Source organism: Anser cygnoides, chromosome 6 (genome assembly GCF_040182565.1).
Source record: "Anser cygnoides isolate HZ-2024a breed goose chromosome 6, Taihu_goose_T2T_genome, whole genome shotgun sequence".
Lineage (NCBI taxonomy): Eukaryota > Metazoa > Chordata > Aves > Anseriformes > Anatidae > Anser > Anser cygnoides.
In genome coordinates this window covers 16537078-16557820 of record NC_089878.1, presented here as the reverse complement: position 1 = coordinate 16557820, position 20743 = coordinate 16537078, and the positions used below count along the sequence as shown (strand labels likewise).

At 37.3% G+C, this 20743-nt stretch overlaps 1 protein-coding gene and 1 long non-coding RNA gene across 6 annotated transcripts in view; one reads left to right on the top strand and one right to left on the bottom strand.

Annotated features, from left to right (window-relative positions):
• Positions 1–18310, top strand: part of LOC125182504 (uncharacterized) — a 28805-nt gene extending 10495 nt beyond the window's left edge. The window contains exons 2-3 of the long non-coding RNA XR_007162443.2: positions 8976–9068; positions 13204–18310. This is a non-coding gene — a long non-coding RNA (uncharacterized lncRNA). The remainder of the gene's footprint in view (positions 1–8975; positions 9069–13203) is intronic.
• The window catches only part of PDE1A (phosphodiesterase 1A), a 183596-nt gene that overhangs the window by 141598 nt on the left and 21255 nt on the right, over positions 1–20743 (bottom strand). For 4 of the 5 annotated variants that reach the window (XR_007162441.2, XM_048061417.2, XM_013171643.3 and 1 more), the window contains exon 2: positions 11910–12023. Coding sequence is in view for 3 of the 5 variants with exons in the window: in XM_048061417.2 (XP_047917374.2) it covers positions 11910–12023 (114 nt within the window). In the remaining 2 variants the exon portion in view is untranslated. Of the gene's footprint in view, positions 1–11909; positions 12237–20743 lie in introns of those variants that run through there. The other variant, XR_010832194.1, reaches the window with a different exon arrangement.

Sequence of the window (20743 nt, the reverse complement as noted above, 5' to 3'; positions counted from 1 at the left end):
GCTTTACGCTGTTGTTACAGAGATTTAAACAGCATCCTTCTGAGGCCACTTCATTGCAGAGTCACAGTATGTAAAGATGCTATACTGTTTTTCATTACTTGGAATGAAAAAACATAGTAAATCTCTAAACTTCTATGAATTTTACTTTTCCTCAAGATCCTTCCCCTTGAAACCTTCCTCTACTGAAGCTGAAGTCTTAAGGTTTTATTCTATTCCCTTGCTCATTCAAACTAAGAAAGAACTTGACATTACATTTAACTTTTTAAGTAAAGATAAAGATTGAAAAGTATTTAAAAAATCAAGTTCTATTAATAACCATGTGTCCCTAAATAGTAACATGATTCAAGGACTCTGCAACTTCTGAGTCCTCCTCTCCCAGAGCAATGAGATGATCTTAATATTGAACTGATGTTGAAAATGTTCTAAACTTTCAAACTAAAAGGTCTTCAGTAAAACACATAGGAAATCACACACTTTCACTAACTCATTATACAGTCTTTATATTTTGCTTTCATTTCAATGTGAACATAAGGATATTTTTAAGCTACACAAAACAGCATTCTGGTTATAGCCTTTCATCACATAGAAAAGATGATCAGCACAGTGCTAGGTGGCTAAATAGGACCTCATAAATGAGATTGACTGTCTCCCATATCCAGAATGAATCTGGCCAAAACTGAGTATAACTCAGGGGAGAAATAGGTGACAGAGATGACTCAATATGGCATATGCTCACCTGAGACACCTTATTTTTTCCAGGAAGTGATAACATGAATAAATCAGGGCATTTTTGTTACTGTAGAATTCAATTAGTCTACAGCAGATCTGGCATGGTAGTTTAATAGATATTCAAGCTTCCAATGAAAAAGCAGAAATACAATTAGAAAGCCAAATCAAAGCCAAGATTTTCCATATGAATTCTAATACCATGTTTATTTTATACATCAGGACATGCATTGTCATACTTCCATTAAATTTATACACAAATTAGTCTTCTAAAGGTCTGTAAGTTTTTGAGCACAGACTTTGGTTTAACGCTATAACAGTGATAGGAACAACTCAGAAAGTTTGGATTCAGCTATAAACTGTCATAATCTTCGGGGATGCTCATATCCTGTGTTTACCCCATATCCAGCTCTAAAACAGACAAGCAGCTGTTGTATGTTCACTTTTAAACTTTCTTTTTCCCTGTCTGCTATGCAGACAAACCATTTTTATCTTAGCTAAAATTCAGTTTCACACAGCATATGTAACACATTCAATCCACAGCAGGGGTATATGGGCATGTTCTTGGAATACTGAAGAATAAAATACACTAGAGGTGAAAGCAAGGGATAAGTTTTGGTATGTTAAAGCAGAATTAGAAATCATAAGGCCTAGGCCGTAAGTCTTCTCTGATCTTCTGTTTCAACAGGACAGAAATTTATTACCAATCTTTCGTTTCTTCCCCTATAAAACTTAACCGTGGAAAACTGCTAAGTATGCATCATACTTTTTTTAATTACAAGGCCAGGAAACCAATTATGTAGGTTTGGAAGCGGGTCGAACCAAGATGTTTTAACACTTTAATTCCTAGTTACTTCTGCACATTACATATTTAAATGTTTATGGACGGGTAGGGTGTTCTAGGAATCAAGAGGAGAAGGAATCCATGATGACTAACTTGCGCAAGACAGACAGTGTCTAACCAAACTATTCAAGAGAAAAACTAAAAATAGAAGTAAATTCTTTCTTGAAGGCAAAGCTTCCTCACAGTTATCACTAAACTATTTAAATGTGTATGTTATTAACATTCTTCATTTTGACATGTGCTTGACAAATATTTTTAAATATTTCCAGAGAAACAAACAATATTGAATCAATCTGCTCAGAACTTCGAAGTCAAAAGGCTCAAATAAGCGAGTGGTTTTACCTATGACATTTTAAGTTAAGCACATAGTACTTCTGACTAAATTCACATAAACCACAAAGTATCCAGAAGAGACAAACTTATTTCAAATAGTATAAATCATTTTCGCTCTTCTTACATATGCTCTCACCACTTTAAGTAATACTTCCTATCATTTAATGATTGCACTTTTGCTCTCAAAGATACATGTACTATTTCTTTCAAGAAATCAAAACAGCTATACAGTTTGGAGAAGGCTTCATGGTGGAAAAGGAAGGAAGAGCCCAGCACTTTCCAGTGCAATATAGTAATGTGGCACTGTTAAAATCATCAAATATATACACTATAAGGGGAGGTTAAGACACCTTTCTTCTCATTATTAACTCGAGCTTGTATCCAAGCTCAGCTTTACAGGATAAAACCTGTATTTGTCTGTAAAACACTCCTAAAGAACTATAGGTACACACACTCACACACATCACAGGTAGATAAATTTGAAGTCTCGTTTCTGTCCCACTTATTTAAAATAAAGACCGATAACGCCAGTCAAGAGAAATATAACACTAAAATGGAGTTTCCTTGTCACAGCACTATTCAGCAGGGAAAAGGCTATGGTATCTCCATCTCACTGCCATTGGTTGTTATAGGACTATCCCATAAACCTGCTTTCTCTCTAAACTACCTGATGTTATGATTAGTGAAGGTGTCTTAGTAGCCATGAGACATATGTCATAAAACAAGACACTGAAAATAACTAGGTGGTGGAGGAGATAATACAAACAACAACAAAGAAAATATTCAAAACAAATGGTTAAAAAAAAGCACAAACACACATCACTGCAGGTAACCCAATGTTGATTCTTCACATAAATTTTGCAGATGACACACCAAAAAGAAAAAGCCAACAATAGTAGTTCATTTAAATTTACCCAGGCAGAACAATAGTTCAGTACTGTATACGAACAAAAGAAAGAAGTAAATACTACCCGGTAGTCTGTTCCTTAGTGTCTTTCTGGCATAAATTACACTAACAGTGAGCCATTCAAACGCAAGTGCCTCCAAACACTATTTATCAGAGAAATTCACAACAATTAAATGTCAACATAATATTTATGGAGGCTACTTATTTTCCCGGGGGCGCCAAAAGTCTGGAGAAGGGTTGGGTCAAACAAACTGCAGCCAATGTCAAACAATAGATAATGGAGTGTAAGCACTTGCATAGACAAACATCTTCCTTTAGATCTCTCCCTGTTAAATAACACTGCACCAAATAATATCTGCATTCTGCTTGGAAAGCTGCACTGCTGTAATTCAACAGTCTGTAAGGCTGAAAAGCTCATTAAAAAAACAGCAACAAAAACATGCAAAAATGTTGAATGACTATGATTACAAATATTTATGCCATCATGCAGCAAGCATAAGATCAGGGAGGAATAGTTGAGCAAAAGCCCATTCCTTTCTCTGACTTCTTAAAGCAAACAAAACAACAACAACAAACACCACACCACTTCTTTGGAAGGATATTTGTAGAACTACTAGTTCTGGAGAAAGCAATGCTTTAATGTATGTCTCGCTCATCTTTCTGTTCTCCAGCAGACGATGCTTAAAGTTATACCAGCTTCTCTGAAAGGCCTAAAAATCTGATGTATTTGCTGAAATTGGCCAATAGAGAAGCACTCCGGCCCACTCCTCTGCCATACCTATAACTTAATATTTGTAGTTAGATGTAAAATTTAGATTTTACAGAAGCTCTATTCTCTCCCATGCTTTTCAAGAAATATAAATGTTTTATTTTTCTTTGACAAGGAACAAGTAGCTTGAACTACTAAGCCTTACCTCTGCATGCCTGCAGAAAGTCAGAATTGCTTTTTCTCAGGTACCTGTTGATATTTGTTGATTTGTAGAAGTTCTAAAGACTTTTCAGGAATGGCATTAATGTTGATATATTTACCTTTTGGAACACTCTTTTATTTTGTTGTTTTATGATTCTGACTCAGATGAGCATTACTTCTCTTACTCATTCTAAAGAGCCTATAATAAACCACATCACTGTCCATCTTCATCATGCAGACAATAAACAGCACAATGTCGGCCGTGCCTGAGTATTCTGGTCAAGAAGAATAAAATATTTAATGAAGCAGTTTAATGTGGTTGTTTTTTTGTTGTTTGTTTGGTGATGGTGGTGGTTGGTGGTTGATTATTGGGGGGTGGGGGGGCAAGGGGAGGGTTTTACAGGCATCCAAAACATTGCCAGTGGCGTCAAGGGACTTTATAAAGCACAGGTAAACAATAGGCTTAGGGGGTTTAGGTTATGGTTCTGTGACTGTTGGTTATAGGTTACCTAGCAGTACTTAACAGATCCAGTTGAGGTGCAAATATGTGATTACAATCGTACTGCATTCGCCAAAGTACACAGTATGGATGTTTATACTGGACTTCTTTCAGGTCAGACTTCTTTCTGTTGGCTACAGGAGCACAGATGTTATCTGATGCATCATAAAGCTGGAGTGACATGGGCAATACTTGATTTTCATAAAATATGCTACTACAAAGTTAAGCTTGCAAAATACTGGAACAAACTTGAACCCTCAGCACCAGTTCATATTGCATCAACACTTTCTGTCATGTTTTGATCTAATAGCAGGATCCTATACTAGGATTTACTGTGTCACAGAATCACAGACTTAAAACAAGAGCAATGTGAAACTACAGTTCTTTAGCTGGCAAACTGCACCAGCTCAAGCCTGGCTGAATCCGTTCACCTCATCACCAGCTATTCCTATAACCAAATAGCTTCCTCCATTGCAAGGATGCTACTGAGTGTGGAAACACTCAAAGAATCCAACCAAGGAACTGATTCAAGTTAAAATTAATAGTAGGGATACTATGTATATATGTGTATATATATATATATATATATATGTATTACTGGGCTGTTTTTAACCCAGAAGTATTCCCAGCACAACATCAAAACTGGTCATACTAGCACAGCTAAGAAAGCTAGCATGGAGGCAAGAGTTGGGAGGCAACAATGAATCAGAGGACACAACCTAATCCATCACGGCTGCTGGAAAAGGTGACGTTTCTCAGGACCAAGTAGCTGACAAACTTGCACAGCTCACAGAAGACCGGTTTAGAAATTGCTTTTCTATGGGAATCCACAGGAATTAATGCAACAAATCATGTAACGGTATTTGACTCACCCATATGAAATGATATATGCTGGCAAACAGCCAGAATCACCCAGAGTTTTAGGATTAGTTCACATACTCATTTCAAATCATTATTCCTTGCATATATGTACTCAGAGAGCGTGTCTGCATTAGAGCCGCAGACTACCCAGCAACCAGCTGAAGCCATAAGGGGTACTGAATGCATTTACTGGTTCTTTACAAGCAAGTCTAAGCAGTTTTCTAAAGGAGAAGAGAGGCAAGGGAGGCGGCTTGCTTGTTTAGTTTGCAACACTGCTTGCCTACTTGTTCAGCTTTACCACCTGGGAAAGTTGAGTCACTTTGGTGTCAGCTGTAACTTTCTAATCGATGTACTCAATTCCTGTTCAGCTTCCCTCAGCCACATTGGAGCACAATTCGCTCTCTTGTTTTAGTTGTAACTGCTCAGTTTTCTTATCTCCTTTGTAAAACTAAAGGATTCATCTTCTATTAAGCTCTGACTGTCACTATATCTCTTCCCTGTGAAGCTATACCTTAAAAATTCTGTGACTCTGTACAGAGAAACAAAAACAAATCCAAACTTCCCAAATATCTGCTCCGCCACTCTGCAGGTTGAGAGTCAAGCTTAGCCCATTTGATTCTTGGTTGGTTGGTTATTTTGCTCCCTTTGGGGGGCTTTGAATGTTTCATTTATTTGGAAAAAAAATAAAAACTTCCAGTTAGAAATGATGACACAGTAGCCCAGGAGGACTTGCTATCAAACAGTATACCTTTAACCTGGTTTTGCAGCCTTAGTTTTCTGACAGTCCCCAGTAAATGGTTGCAGAAATAACTGCAACTGTTTTGTTCTAGCCCTCCTCCAGATATAATATCAGGAGCAAACCAGACTGGATGGCAGAAGCAAAGAAAATGGAGCAGTGCTAATGCTTAGTTCACTACTAAACGATTATTTTGACATCTTACAGGAAAACTTCTGTCAGATAATTTTGATAAACCTGAGGTTATGTTTCTCTTTCAGAAGTCAATGCCTATTTTTATTATAACGTCCACTGGTAACTATGTAATTTCAGTACTTAGGCATTTGAGTTTTCTCAGCTCTATATAATTAGCGTTTTTGACCAAAAACTTTTGAGAAGTGGGTAACAGTTTGGCAGCAAGCTTCAGTGTGTACTATCTAAACTGGAGAGTAAGGTTGTTGAAAAATGTTCATAAAAATTGTTCGGCCTGCAGGGCAAACACGGGCCCCTGCACAAGTGGTTGGCAGGAGTTCAAAATAAGAGGAAAGTAATTACTTGTGTAGCAGATGATATGCTATCTCTTTCTAGGCAGAGATCTGAATTGAACATGTATGAGTTAAATAGTCAGAGAACGTATCTTCTAGGAAATCTTAGAAGTGTTTGATTCAGCATAAGTAGAGGTAGAAGTCTAAGCTAAACAAAAATACAGAGGATAGAAATTTGAGACTTCGTTTAATTGCAGCTTAGCAGTCAGCTTCATAAAATATTATTTTTAATTTCCTTTGCTGTGTTCTCAGATAAAGCACTTAATTGTAATTGGACACATGTGAGGGGTGTATGCACATGTACATTTGAAGGTCTGGAAATCATGAACTTCCCTGTTATATCATATAGACACTGTGAGACTAGTAAAGACAGACTTTTCCTGTTCTTAGTGATATCACAGGCAAATTATGGCTTGTGGACCATTCCTTCTATTTGCAATTACTTCTAATAGAGCTTTCTATAAGCACAGCAATTCATCTACCCACAGTAAATTAGAGGACTAGCATTTACACTAATCCATCAAAAGCACCATTAGGTGCTAGATATTTCAGCAAAAATTAATATGCATTGGGAAATAAGTTCTCTGCATCCTGTAAATGATAATGATGGAAATTCCATTCTAACAACAAAATATTATTATTATACTAATATGACTGGATAAGAGAGTTTTTTAAATTGCTAAGGCTAAGTAACTGAGTATGGCTAAAATAGTTATTGTAAAATGTAACATCTGTAATTTTATAAGTTTAATTAGATATTTTTTTTTATGCTACAGAATTATTGTAAATTGACAATTGCAAATTACCTTGAGTACTCAGTCACAGAAACAGACTTTGGTTTGGGTATGAAAAGAAGCAGTTCACAACTTGTAAGGAACATTTCTTACTGTAATTATAGCACTAATGGGATCCATATCAATCACCAGTTAAATCATTACACAATTTCTTCAATTTTCTGTTCAGATCATTTCTGAAGTCATACTTGAAAAGTAACAGCTTTTATTTTATTTAAATTCCATTTAGACATAGATCTCATTTGATTTTTTTAAAGAGCTTATGATTTTCCTATAAAGAAAAGTTTTCATGTTAGGAAAAAGTAAAGATAGGCAACATTACAAGTAAAAGCTACTTGAACAGTATATCCATCTGTTCCTAATGTAGTTACCTGTAAGTGACAATTTCTATATCTTTTTTTTTAAGCATTTTTCCATCTCTAAGTCTAGCTCCTCTTCTCTGATTCTTTAGTACTTACAAATTGATAAACCTTCATATCATAAAACTTTAGGTTTTGATAATGATGATCTTTTCAGTTAATTTTTTTTGTGAGTTTTCATAGCTTTCCCACTAGTTTCTCAGGGTCTGAATGAAGGAATGACTGAATGAGGTTCCCTACCTAAAGTTACCCAAAAGTTCTGGTCTCTTTTAGACCTAACAGGCTGCTAATCTGTGATTCCATTTGACGCTTTTAAAAGCATCCTCACTTCTAACTCGGCAAGTGTGGAGGAAGGCATTTCCTTGACATCAAGTCAAGTTTCCCCAGGTCAGTGACTTTTTGCCTCTACAAAATTTGTACACATGCAGTGACAGGGTCTTGTCACTGCAGCACTCCAGGATCAACAAACTAGGTCTAGGAGAGTCAGGCTCTTTTAGTGTCTAAAAAACCTCTGGGGTCTGTTTTTGGACATAGAGGAACAGAAAGGGAAGAAGGTAAGGCAAGAAGTTTATGCTTTTCGTCAGCTCCCTTTTGCCATCCAAGTTAGCACAAATTAGTTTTAGGCAATAGCAAATATTCTCTCACATATAGAGGCAATAGAAATTATTCTCTTTTTAAATCTTTTTTTAAATTCTCTTTTTAATTTCTCTTATCTATGAAAAGCAAGTTATTTTCTCACAATTAAGTTAAAGTTCAAAAAAATGATACGCGCTTCTAATATCAGGTTCAACAGTGGTAGAGACAAGATAGTTGCAAAGAACATGCCTACTTGCAAAAAAAAAGGTATGGTGTGGAGGAGTCTGCCTGTTCTGTGTGTGACATTGAGTGCAGTGGCAGACAGCCAAGGTATACTGTAAACAGACTATGCATCATTCCACAGAATAATGAGGAACACAGGGTTAAGTCAAGTCTATCTGCAGATTAAGAATACCAAAGACTGTAAAGCCAGTGAGCATACAGAGCTCTGCTTTAGATCTGGTCCTCTGAGCTGTGAAGCAAAATGCTTTAAAGAAGCTGCTTCTCTTTCAGATCTCATTACCGCTCTGTCAGCGCCCGAAGAGAAGCTCTCCTGGGCAGCAAATCCTCCAGTCCTGCTGACACCAGAATACAATTAATCTGGAGACTTAGTTTCTGCCTAAAGTAAGGTCCTATCTGAAAGAGAATGAAAGGCTAAGGGAGAAGCGCACTCAGTACCATTAAATGGTCTGAGAAGGATCCACCTGGCCAGGTTGTGAGGAGATAAGAGATTCCTTCTGGAGAGGAATGTGTACTACACTGCCCTGAGGCTGGCAGCACAAATTCCAGCTGCGGTTTGCATGGCTTTTCTTTCCACTCTTCTGCATAACAAAGAATTATTAAAACCACACTATTATATGACTTATTTAGCTGTCACTTGCTATTTGTTTTTGCTTTCTCCCTGAGGTACAAAACAGAGGAAGCTTGCAGTCTGCCTATTGAAAATGTCTGAATTCAAAGACCAGATGCTCAAGACAGAAATGTACACGCCTCCTTTTTGTAAGTCCTGTTTCAGTGACCTTGTTTTATACATTCAAACATCAATAAACTCAGTACCAAATCCAAGGACCAAATTATTAATTTCAAAATAATCTCTTCTCTGCCAAAGAAACCCCTTGTTTGCAGCACTGCTGCAGTTTCAACAAAGATAATAGAGTTGGATTTTGACTTGCAATGCAGAAAGCAGAGCTTGGCTGTAAGGCCACATGGACAAGGTGGAAGCTGGATGTACTTTCATGTTATTCATAACATCCAAGTCTTCACCACAGCACACAGCAAACGAGTAAAATAGAAACTGTGTAGAAAGGCCCTTCCATCCAAGCTCATTCACAGTGCCCCGCTTTTCTTGTAGGGTATTCAAATAATGATTTCTCATTCATCGTTAATCATATTCAATTCAACTATCTCAAAGAACAAACTACATTTACACACAAAAAAAAAAAAAAAAAGTTAAATGTATATGGAACTCTGAACTCTGCAGCCAAATCCAAAGCTAAACGTCTGCTATGAGAAGCCAAAATACTAACAGAAAATAAAAACTCATTTTAAGTAAGGAGCTACTGTGCAGCTTTTAAAAACTTTGCAGATAGTTACCTAAATGAAATCTAATGTTTATTCAGAAGTAATGACCTGCCTGTAAGAAGACAATCTGCACTCTCAACTAGTGAAGCACAGTAAAATCGTTTTGAAATCATATGTATACATTGGTGAAAACTCTGCAGGCCTGTGGAATGTATCAGCAAGAACAGATTCAGCTCCATAATTCACACTGCATCTTGCCTACAATGTAGTTATATTACTATAAGGGTGTAATTTGGCTTCACACTAACAATTCCCTCCCTAAGATGAAACAATTATCCTGACTGACAATAATTCATAAGGCAATTCTTCCCAAATGACATTGTCTGTGGCAGTCCTGCTTATCTGTCCATCTTTCCTCCCACATACAAATACAGTTTGATATCTCTGCAACAGCAAAATTAATCCTTTTTCTTAATGACTGATGTTTATACTACAAAATGAGTACAGGGATCTGCTCTAAGAAATTCTACTCTCTGAACTTTTCCCATACAATATTCAGAGTAATGACTGGTCAGTGATTTCCTGTTGACTGGTGACTGACTGAAATGAAATCATTGGGAAGTCTGAGAAATGGTCAGCTGAGACCTTATCCAATAACATAACCTGTTTCTTTTAAATACTAGTATTTTAGCGCTATCTTTTCTTGTAGTTATGACAGTCAAGAAGATGGCACCAAACTAAGAAAGACAGTTTTCAAACATTTGAACCCCATTTGATTTTGATACACACAAATTCCAACCATTGTTTTAATGACTCCTAAAGAAACCTGAACCTCCTTTCCTGGAGCTGTTGTACTCAGTGTCTGTAATGTTTAGTATTTACATTTGTTTGTTTAATGGAACAATTCTGAAAGAAAGCATTTCAAACCAAGAAAGCTATTACTCTGGCATTAATAGAGAATTTACAAAATGAACAAAAGCAGCAGATTAGACCCTACTTAAATGAAAGTCTGCACAAATTGGTGGAGCTCTCTGGTAGTGGAAAGTCAGAGGCAAGATGTGTGGCACCAGGAATTGAGCAAAATATTTGCTCCATTGGGTACACTTATAGGTTTCTAGGGACAACATGGTTCCCAAAATGCATAATCTAAAACAGAATGATGATAGTATTTAGAGCAGATATTCAAAAGGATATCACAGAAAAGTTGTGATAAATCTGTGACCACAACTGAAAAGTGACTTTCCACAGAAGCAAACAAACTTTCTCATGAAAGAAAGCAAATGGCAAAGACTCCCTTTCCCATAGCCAGCTTGAATCTCTACCCAATGCACAGCGGAAACAGGCAGAGCCATAGCCAGTACCTCCAACACTCATAGCACTCAAAAGTGACCCATAGGTTTCAAGCAAACATGCTCCTTCAACAGCTGAAGGACTATATAGAAACTGTGGCATACCTTTAGAAACACTATTTCAAATTTTTCCAGATAAAATAAGTGTAATTTCCTTGCTTCCAAAGCAAGAAACATAACATGTCCATTCATTTGTAATGTCCTGTCATCAGGTTTCAGAGTGAAAACCAGAAAAATACTTCCAATGAAGCACTGAAGTTTAAGGTGTTCAGAACACTAGTTTGATGGACTTTCTCTCTGACAAGTTGCAGACATTTGTTTACTGATCGCTTGCACCAAAAGTCCCAAAAGTCTACACTGAAATTTGCATTTGAGCAGAGTGAATTACACAGTGCAGGTGCATGGTGGTCCCTTAAAGTAGTCCTTTAATCATCTTTCAGTATTGCTAAGTACAAAAATAATTGACAAGAGAAAAAAAAAAAAAGGCAGGGACATAGCAGCCCCCTAATATCTAAACATCTTTAAGCATCTTTTAACACAGGCTTCTTTACCTGCGGTCTCAAAAGACAAAGTACTGATACTTCCTATGGAACAGCAATAACATATATTTACCTACATACACTGACAGGAATGATGGAACAGCTCCAGTAATGCTGATTCTGAAGCTAACGTTTACAAAATTACATCAGAGCTAAGGGAGTGTTAACATAAAAGGACTTACCTGCATTTCAATTTGGATAACCACTCTCACTAGTCATACATCTTTTAAATTAGGTGATTGAACCTTACACAGGATCCAACATTAATCTGACTACCATCATATAAGAGAGTGAGGTACTGTATTATGAAAGCAAATACTATTCACAGCTTACAGATAACTCTCCCATTTGCTAATTAGTCATTTTAACAAACAGATGAAAACGGTCTTTCCCGGGGAACAAAACAAAAGCCAAGGACGGAAGCTACTCACATTCCTTTGAGCCGTTGCCACATTTTCTCTGCATGTCCTCCTATTTGATACTTTACAGAGGTGCTTTCCAGTTCCCGAGTTGTTTCCGTCGCTCGAGCCCCCATCGTTATTGTCCTACAGCGATACAGTTACAGTCAGGCTCAGCAGCAAGTAAAAGCATTCCTTAGTCCACTACAAATGTCAGAAGATCCACGCACGTTAGACAGTAGCAGCTTTCACATCAAAACACATCAGAATTACAACAGCTGAGGGATGATCCTGCCTGAATTGCTATTCACTTGGATAGACAAATCCACTCTTCCCCCCCACACAAGCACAGAGCAGCACACACAGCTCCTCTGACCTCACGAGTCTAATCCATACGTGTGAGCCAGCTACTACACTACTGACTGGCTGCACAAGCTCCTTCCTCATGCACTTTGTCTGCTGTAGGGATATGCACAGAAGCACAAAAGATTCCTTGAAATGGACTATAATTCATTGCCATGCAGGATAAATGTGAATGGTTTTAACGATCCAGAAGGAAAGAAAGGCTGGCTTCTGCTCTGCAGGTTGGAGAAACAGGCTGCAATAGAAAAGCAGATGGTAGGAGCCAGTATCAGCCACATCACCCTACAAAGAGCACGTGTTCAAATGCCAGCACTTTCTTCTCTTTAGTTGATCCTGAATTGATTCTTAAGGAATAAATATCTACCAGCCTCTTGAGAAGAAAAAGACCGAACAAATGCTAAGTCGACAGTGAAGACAAGTATAAATCCCTGCAGAAGAGAAATCAGAGAGCTCTACAGGTTGTTATTGAAGGAGTATGCTGTAATGATGACTGTTCACCTTCTCCTAGCAACTCCACACAGTAGGTAGCTGTCAATTTAACTGGTGGGAAATGCAGCAGCTGCAAGACAGCCTGCTCAGCAAATCCTTTGGGATAGCAGCATGCCCGTGTCAAAATCTGATGCTGAACTCTGCGTGTCTGCCAGCAAGACAATTAGGTGCACGTAAACAGCACAAGGGTTGAGGACTAAAAGGTACACCAGCCGCACAGCATGTTGCCAGCGCTGTCTTTCAAGTGCAGACCTAAGCACCCGGTTGTACAGCCAAGGCTGGGTTTTGGAGAGGGCGAAGGGGAGGATTTCCTCGCCTGCTCAGCACAGACCCAAGTTAGCAATGCACCCCCTGTACTTTGTAAATAGCACCTGTCTCACTCGGTGAATCAGCAACAATCTTTGTTTCTCAAGCAGCAGCCAAATAATCAAATATACCGCAGACTTCTCTCAGTGACTGTGTTTGTTTCAATCAGAGCGAGAGCTGCACCAGAAGCCAGGCAAGAGGCGTGTGCCAAGTGGCAGTAACCGTGCCGGAGCTTCGCCAGCTGCTGTCATCGCAGCCAGCCACTGGGCTGGGCTGGACCTCTGAGGGCAAGGGTCTTCAAGATGCTGACTGGAAGGAGCATAAGGTAGCAGATGCATACCTCAGTATGGCTTTAATTGGACAGTTTTATCTGTGTTCATTGTTACAAAGGTATAACAAATCTGTAACAATGATGTCACACACCGATGATAGATTCCCATCTGATGCAATTGGCAGAAATGGGTAATATCGTTAAGTATTCAGGATCTTGCAGAAAAATATAGAAGAGGCTCACTGATTTGAAACAATCCCAATGCTCCTCAGAATCTTTTAATCTGATTTCTTTCTCCAGGAAACTTTTTTTTCTGCTTAAGATATAAAATATCCCCTATGGGAGTTATAAACCAATTTGAGATGCATCTGTTACACATTGATTTCAGGTGGATAATTAAATAGTACATTTCATTTACTTCTCTGCTTTTAATGCATACACAGTTTTAAACTGGTGTTATTTCACTGACTTTCAGAGACTTATTCCTGACTCAGACCAATAATAGTCAGTCCCACGTTCTTCACTAGCAATGTCCAAAAAACAGTCATTGGATGAGCAACATCTCTTATAATTTTCAAAGAGCACCATTAGACAACAGTGAAGAAATTAAAAAAAAAAAAAACACACACCATAATTTTTTGTTTCAGAAACTGCAAAGCATTTATTTGGTTAAAGGCAATAGTATTTTTGAAACTTCACTGAGGAACCACTTAGAAGCTTCCAAACTTTCCACTCCTGTTGTGCATGGAGTCCTACTAAAGTTTGCAAGAAAAAGTATAAATATCCCTCCAAAGAATAACTGATGAGAACTCTCACACTGATCTGGGCTCTTCCTTGCCTCGTAACTTCCAGACCTCTGAAGCAATGCAAAGAACAGAAGTATTTATAGAAACCACATAAACCTCCAAGGACAGAGGGAATTTTAAGGGCCTATTTTTTCTCATAAAGTATTCCCTGCTCTTGTCGTCCAATTTTACAACGAAAAAAGAAAATAGTGCGTGTAAGCTGTTCCCTCCCCCTCACAAGAAAATACGTAGTTGAAAATACACTGTTTTGATTTACTGGAGAGAACTATTATCAGCAGGTAGTATCCTTCTGGGAAGAACAAGCTGCCCAAACAATACCACTGTGAGTGGAGATACACCTGTTGATTTCACTGGAACTCCGCAAAGAAAAACAGGAACAGCTTCACTCCTTGTGGGCCCACGCTGCTAAAACAACAGGAATTCCTACAGCAGAAACACCTGGCAAGGCTTAGCCAAAGGACAGATAAAGTAGCCTCCTCGCTGAAGGCTTATACTGATATAGCAAACCACCAGAGATGACATTGGAGGATAAAATCTTGTCTTCAAAAATGAAAGAAGCAGAAGGAAACACATAAAAAGGGATAGATAAGGCATTAAAAAAACCAGGAGGTAGCCCAAGCAAATGTTCTGCACACCCCTAAAGAGAGAGAAACCAACCATTAAATTAAAATAATAATAGTAATAAATAATAATAATAATAAATACAATATTTTTTTTAAAGATACGCTGCTATCTTGGAAATGTAAACAAAGAAACTCTCATGGAGGCACTGGGAAAGGAAAGGCTTTCATCCCTTCAGCTCCTGTGGGCAAGCCTCAGAGAAGGCAGCAGCAGAGCCCCATGCATCTCCTCCCCTGCAGGAGAGTAGGCAGCAGCTGAGCCGAAGCAGCATTAGCTCCCCACAGATGCACCAGCTGATGTGGGGCAGAAAGGGCAGGAACTTGCTGCTGGAGTAGAGGGCAACCAGAAATTACAGTCCATAAGCAACAACAGGGGGACCAGGGAAGGAATTGCAGCTGACCTGACTTGCTCAGAAATACACCTGTGCCCTTCTTGTACAAAGCGGTGTAAAGGTGATCTAGAATACTAAACAAGAAGCAGTTATTTTAAGGAAGTCAGAACAATGAGAAAGGTTGCACCTGAGATGATAAATTATCTCAGATAGATTTTCTCTGGCCTTTTCCTTTTCTTGTTCTGTTTGCCTGCTTCTGCCCTGGCTAACCCTGTATTTGTGCTACAGTCCCCTCATGAACGGAGTTCCTAGCTTGCCTGAGATGCCCATCTGTGTTCATTATTAACCAGTAAGAAGCATAGTAAAGCAAGAAGCAGTATCTACTCTTATTAAAGTTCAAGGACTTGATTTAAATACACAGGTCTCCAGCAATCTTGCAATGGCAAAGTACCGATGTTACAGCAATGCTGGATTTTCAGACTCTCCATAGAATACATTAATAACATTATCAGCCTTATGTAACTGATGGACTGCAACTTGAGAGACTTACACACACAGCCTACACAGTGCATTGGCATTGACTCAGTTAAGTAGATAAAAGAGCTGGGATTGGTACAGGTTGATAACTGTTAACAGTAATTAGATGACCTAAAAAGGAGAATCAGCAAGGAGTATTTTCCCTTTAATATATTTATTTTAGTATGTTTTCCTACGTCTGATTTACTCTATTTGGGGTTTCTCCATGTAATCACTAATGTACATATGTTCAATCTTGTGTCTTGCAACTAGCAAGCTTTAAGTATAGCAAAGAGAAGAATTATCTTCCATTTGCTTGCTATGTGCATGTTATCCCATACTAGTTAAGAACTTTGAGTCAGATTTATCAAAGCTTTTAGGCAATTAAAAATGAAAGCAAATACCTATGAAAGCTTGCAATCAAATTAGCTGGTAAACCCTCAAGGTACAAACAGATACCTATTTGCAAATCTAGGTATGACATATTAAGACCTTGTCACATCTGTTCATTCAATACTGCCCCTTACTAGAGGTCACCAGCTCCAAAATTCTGTCATTACTGTGTGAGCAGTCACAGACAGGTTCAGCACCAAGTGAACTTGGGTTAATTACAGCAGATGTCTCAAATCTGCATTAATGTCATCTACGACCTCACAGCAGTCAACAGAATGCCCAGGTACCTTAGGTAGGCACACCTTTTATAAAGTTTGCTTTGAATATGGCCTTTTCTTCCATTTACTTTAAAGAATCATTCATTTACTTTACTGAGCCAAATAGTAAATATTCTGGGAGATGGAAAAAAATATATAATAATTGCAGAGATGAGAGGTGTGCTACAGATAATCCAAACAAAAAGAACTACAAAGGATAAAGGTCTTGTATCACCGGGAGCAAGAAATAGAAAAATAAAACAAAGGCTATTTTTAATAAGTGGACTTGGAAAGAGTTTGAGAAGATCCCACTGAAAAGTGCTGGAAACAAAGAAAGATAGTTGGCAATCCAGAGGAAATCAAATGTTCAGTGGAAAGTGTGCTACAAGTCAATGAATGAAATGAAGCAGGAGAGTTTTGCAAGGCAAAGCGATAAAAAGGATGGCCTTGACCTGCTTTGTAAGGTAGATGCTCAGTTCGCAGTTACATGCAACATCTCCAGGCATGTGGGAACTGATCAGCAGAAATTTACTAGTAAAGTTAAGCTGAAAAATAACAGGAATCAAATGGGATGCCTGAGTGAAACTGAATGGAAAGTACAGAATAGTTCTGAGGTCTTCCTTGCTATGATTCCATTATAACTTTTCAGTAGTTCATTGTAATTCTTTAGAAAGAAAGTGAGAGGCTGTGGTTACTTTGTTCAAAATGTGGTTATAGAAAACCACTGAAGGCCAGATTAAAGTTTCTCAACATAGAAACTATAGCAATTGCGTGTAGCTCATACAGTGATGGGCAATCAGCACAACCTAAGAAAATAGAGGTTATTGTTTTTCTAGGGCTTTGTGGCTTTTAACTGCTTTTTTTACAAAGAATTGGCAAACTGTTTTTTAATAGCAATGGCTGAAGTCAAGGTACATTCATGTACATGAGGAACATTCATGAAACAAAAATCAACCTTTAGGAATTCCTCAAGAAGCAGTTTGGCTGCAAAACTAATATGCTGATTTTTGGAGAAGAAAAAAAAAACATTCTGGAACTGGCAGTGCTGATGAAATAAGACACAGGAATTAAATTGCAACAGAGAATCAGAAGGATAATGGTGTTCTCCATAATAACATGAGATTGCTACTTTTAAATGGCAAAAAGGGCAAGACTGCCCACCACCATAGTGTAGAGCAAACAGCTGTAGAATAAACACTAATGTCCTGAGTTAGATGTGCTCCTATCAGAGCACACTGTTTTATCACACTTCCTACATTTTTGATTTCTTCTTTAGGAGTATTCATGAAGCCATTATAACTCTGATAACCATGCATGGAAGAGGTAATGGTAAGGTAGAAGTCACTTCAATACAAAAGCTGTGGTTGACTGTGGAAAATGAACTGCTAAGTTATTGGTATGGGCATACAGCTGGAGAAAGAGAGAAAAGAATAAAAGGCAAAAGGAAGAAGGCAAACCAGATTTGACAAAGCATCTTCAAGTTTATCCCACAGAACTAAATCAGAGGCAAAGAAAATAACTAGTCCATGGTGCAGTAAGTGTGTAGACAAATACAGCATGGAGTGAAGTTGTCTTAGCTAACTACTATCTAAAGAGGTTATTTCAAGCATCCATTTTGAACAACTCAACAACGAAAATAAGAAAATTGTTCCCTTCAGCTATATATTACTTCCACAAGGACCATAGCAACAAGAAAATGTCTCTTGATATTTATAAAAGACTATAACGGAACAGATGCCAGCAGAGAAGAAAAACCTCTCTTTATCTCAAAGTACAAATGCAACATAGGGATTCTACTGTTAACAGAGCTGCATTATTAAGTGTGGAACTATACATTACAGAAGACCAAAAGTATAAATTAATTCAAAAAGGACTAGGTAACACATCCAGTGCAAGTCCAACGAGTGTTGTTTAACAAAATGGTTCAGATGCAACCTCCAGCTTAAGATGTCTACAAGCTGTGGAATATCATAAGGTAAAAAAGCATAGTACAGAAGGATTACTTTATATACAGTCTTTTTGTTATATTCCTTTTCTAAGTATTTTCTCCTGACCATCATCGGGAACAGAATACTAAGTGAGAGAAGTATGGTATTTCTTATGTCTTTATTCAAAGACATAAGTAATACATAAGCAATACATATTTGTAATACATATGTATACATATAATACTGTAATATTACATAATAATGTAATAATGTAATACATATAATAATACATAAGTAATACATATTTGTATTTTATTCAATACAAAAATGGTTCTTGTGATGTAGAAAAATATTTTTGAATAATTTTAAAGTTAAAAAAATGTATCTGTAGAATCAGTAGTTTTATTCCTTGATTTATTAAGAAGGAATTTTTCATAAAACCTTTGCAAAATGCCATTTGCTTCAATTAGCAAGAGATGGAGTCATTGGTACTGTATACACATGGTACAAAAATAAATATATAAAGAGTACCTAGCAAAGAGCCAAGAACATATTCCCTACATCCTTCAACTTGACCTGGATAATATGTTTTATAGTAAAAAACCTACAACAGATATGTAAGATACCTAAGAAAATGAACAAATTCAACCTTAATTTTCACAGCTTCTAGTTTCAAAGAATTCCATCTGTATAAAATTAATAATCTCTAAAAGTCAGTATGAAAGAGAATTGAATATTATTAAGTACTTGACATGACAGTGTTGGGGTATGCACAATATTATCTGATTCAAAATTAGTCTGTTCAGAACCTCTGCACTTCAGGGACTTGCTACATTACTTGAAATCCTTGCTGAATTCAGAAGGGTCTTTTGTTAACATATTGTGCATTTTAACCTTAATTCCAGCAAGATGGAATCCAGCTTTTGGCTTATAAACATCTTAAAAGATGATTGGAGTATTCAACTGATGGTAAAAACTGGCAGCACATTTAAAACTTAGTTCAACAGTCTAGCATGCAACAAGATTAATGAGAAGAGCAAACCTCTGCTGACAGTCAGATGTTTAGTATCACTTAACTGTGTTTAATATCACTGGAACAGGCAAGTTCAACCAAAGTGTAAAGATAAAGTTTAGGGAAGTTTTAAAGTTGTGCTGGCAAAACATCCCTCTGTCAAGTTTTTCATATCAACCCATGATTTGGAATAAATGTCCTTGAATATATTTTCCAAACAAAATATAAGAGAAATATGTTAATTCAAATCAAAGCCATAACTAACATAATGAGTTTTAAAATAAACTGTTTCTTTCTTAAATATTGGACTTCTTTAGAATGACAGATTCTAAAAGTATAAATTAATTATCTACTTTATTAATTCATATTTTATCGACCTTTGAACAATTGGATATTAAACATCTGTAGAAAGACTGCCTGTTAGTGGGGGCCAGTAAAGCTACTCACATTTACAGGTTGAAACCTGAGGCCAGGGGATCGACTGAACAATGCTGAATTGCAAAGGCATTACTGGTGGACCAGTACATTAGCAACAAGTATATACATCCTACAGAAGATGTAAAATCAAAAGAGCTTTGTATATATGTAGGAATAGCTGTAGCTCCTCCACAACTGTCTGTTTTCACTGAAATGTCTTTGCACCTGGTGTTATCCTACAGCCACAGGTAGGGCTGCAGGTGGGGTGGGAACTGTAAGCCACCACTGCACCTCTTGTCTTACCCACTGCCTTCATATAGCTACAAACACCCATGACTGTACTTTGATATGGCTGGTGAAGTCGTACTTGTGATAGAGATTTACTAAAAGGAGTGTAAAAGAGTAAGCCCTATAAAGCTGAGCTCATCAGGATCCTCTTTGGGCTGCCTTATTTTGCTTCCCTTTGCTCATTTATTTATCATTAGAATTTAAGTTGCCACTTCCTTGAATGTGCTTCCTGCTGGTATTAATCTCCACCAGTGTTATTTCTGAGCATTTTTACCACATGTAAACAGTTGTGAACCTCTTACCAATAAGAAAGGAAAAAAAAAAAAAAGCCTGGAAGTTAATTCAAATGGAACCTGTGTCAAGCTGTGGCAGCTGCAGGAGTGAACTCACCCTGCTGCTGCATTCAAAAATGTAAAAAAATATTTAATAAAACAGTGAGGCAGTTGTCCTTGAATTAGATCACAGACTGAGCATAAACCAAACATGGATTTATCAGCTTACAGATGGGAAAAGAGCTGAAAAATTTCTGCTTGATCTGACAGCTACCTTAGCAGGTTAGAGTTTCCCTGCTCCTTATTAAGTCCCTGAAGTCTAACTGCCACAAAAAATAAAATAAAATAAAATAAAATAAAATAAAATAAAATAAAATAAAATAAAATAAAATAAAATAAAAAATAAAAAGTGCAAATTTCAGATTATAAGCAAGAAAATGCAAAATACAGGAAGTGTTTAGGAAACCTCAGGTGAACTCTTCTATCCAGTTTTAGGCACCAAACTTTATTACTGTGTGCGTGCAAATTTCAGTAAGTCCAGATGTGGATAAGAATAAAGAATTGCATGAGTATAGATGAATGTAAGTAAAGAATAAA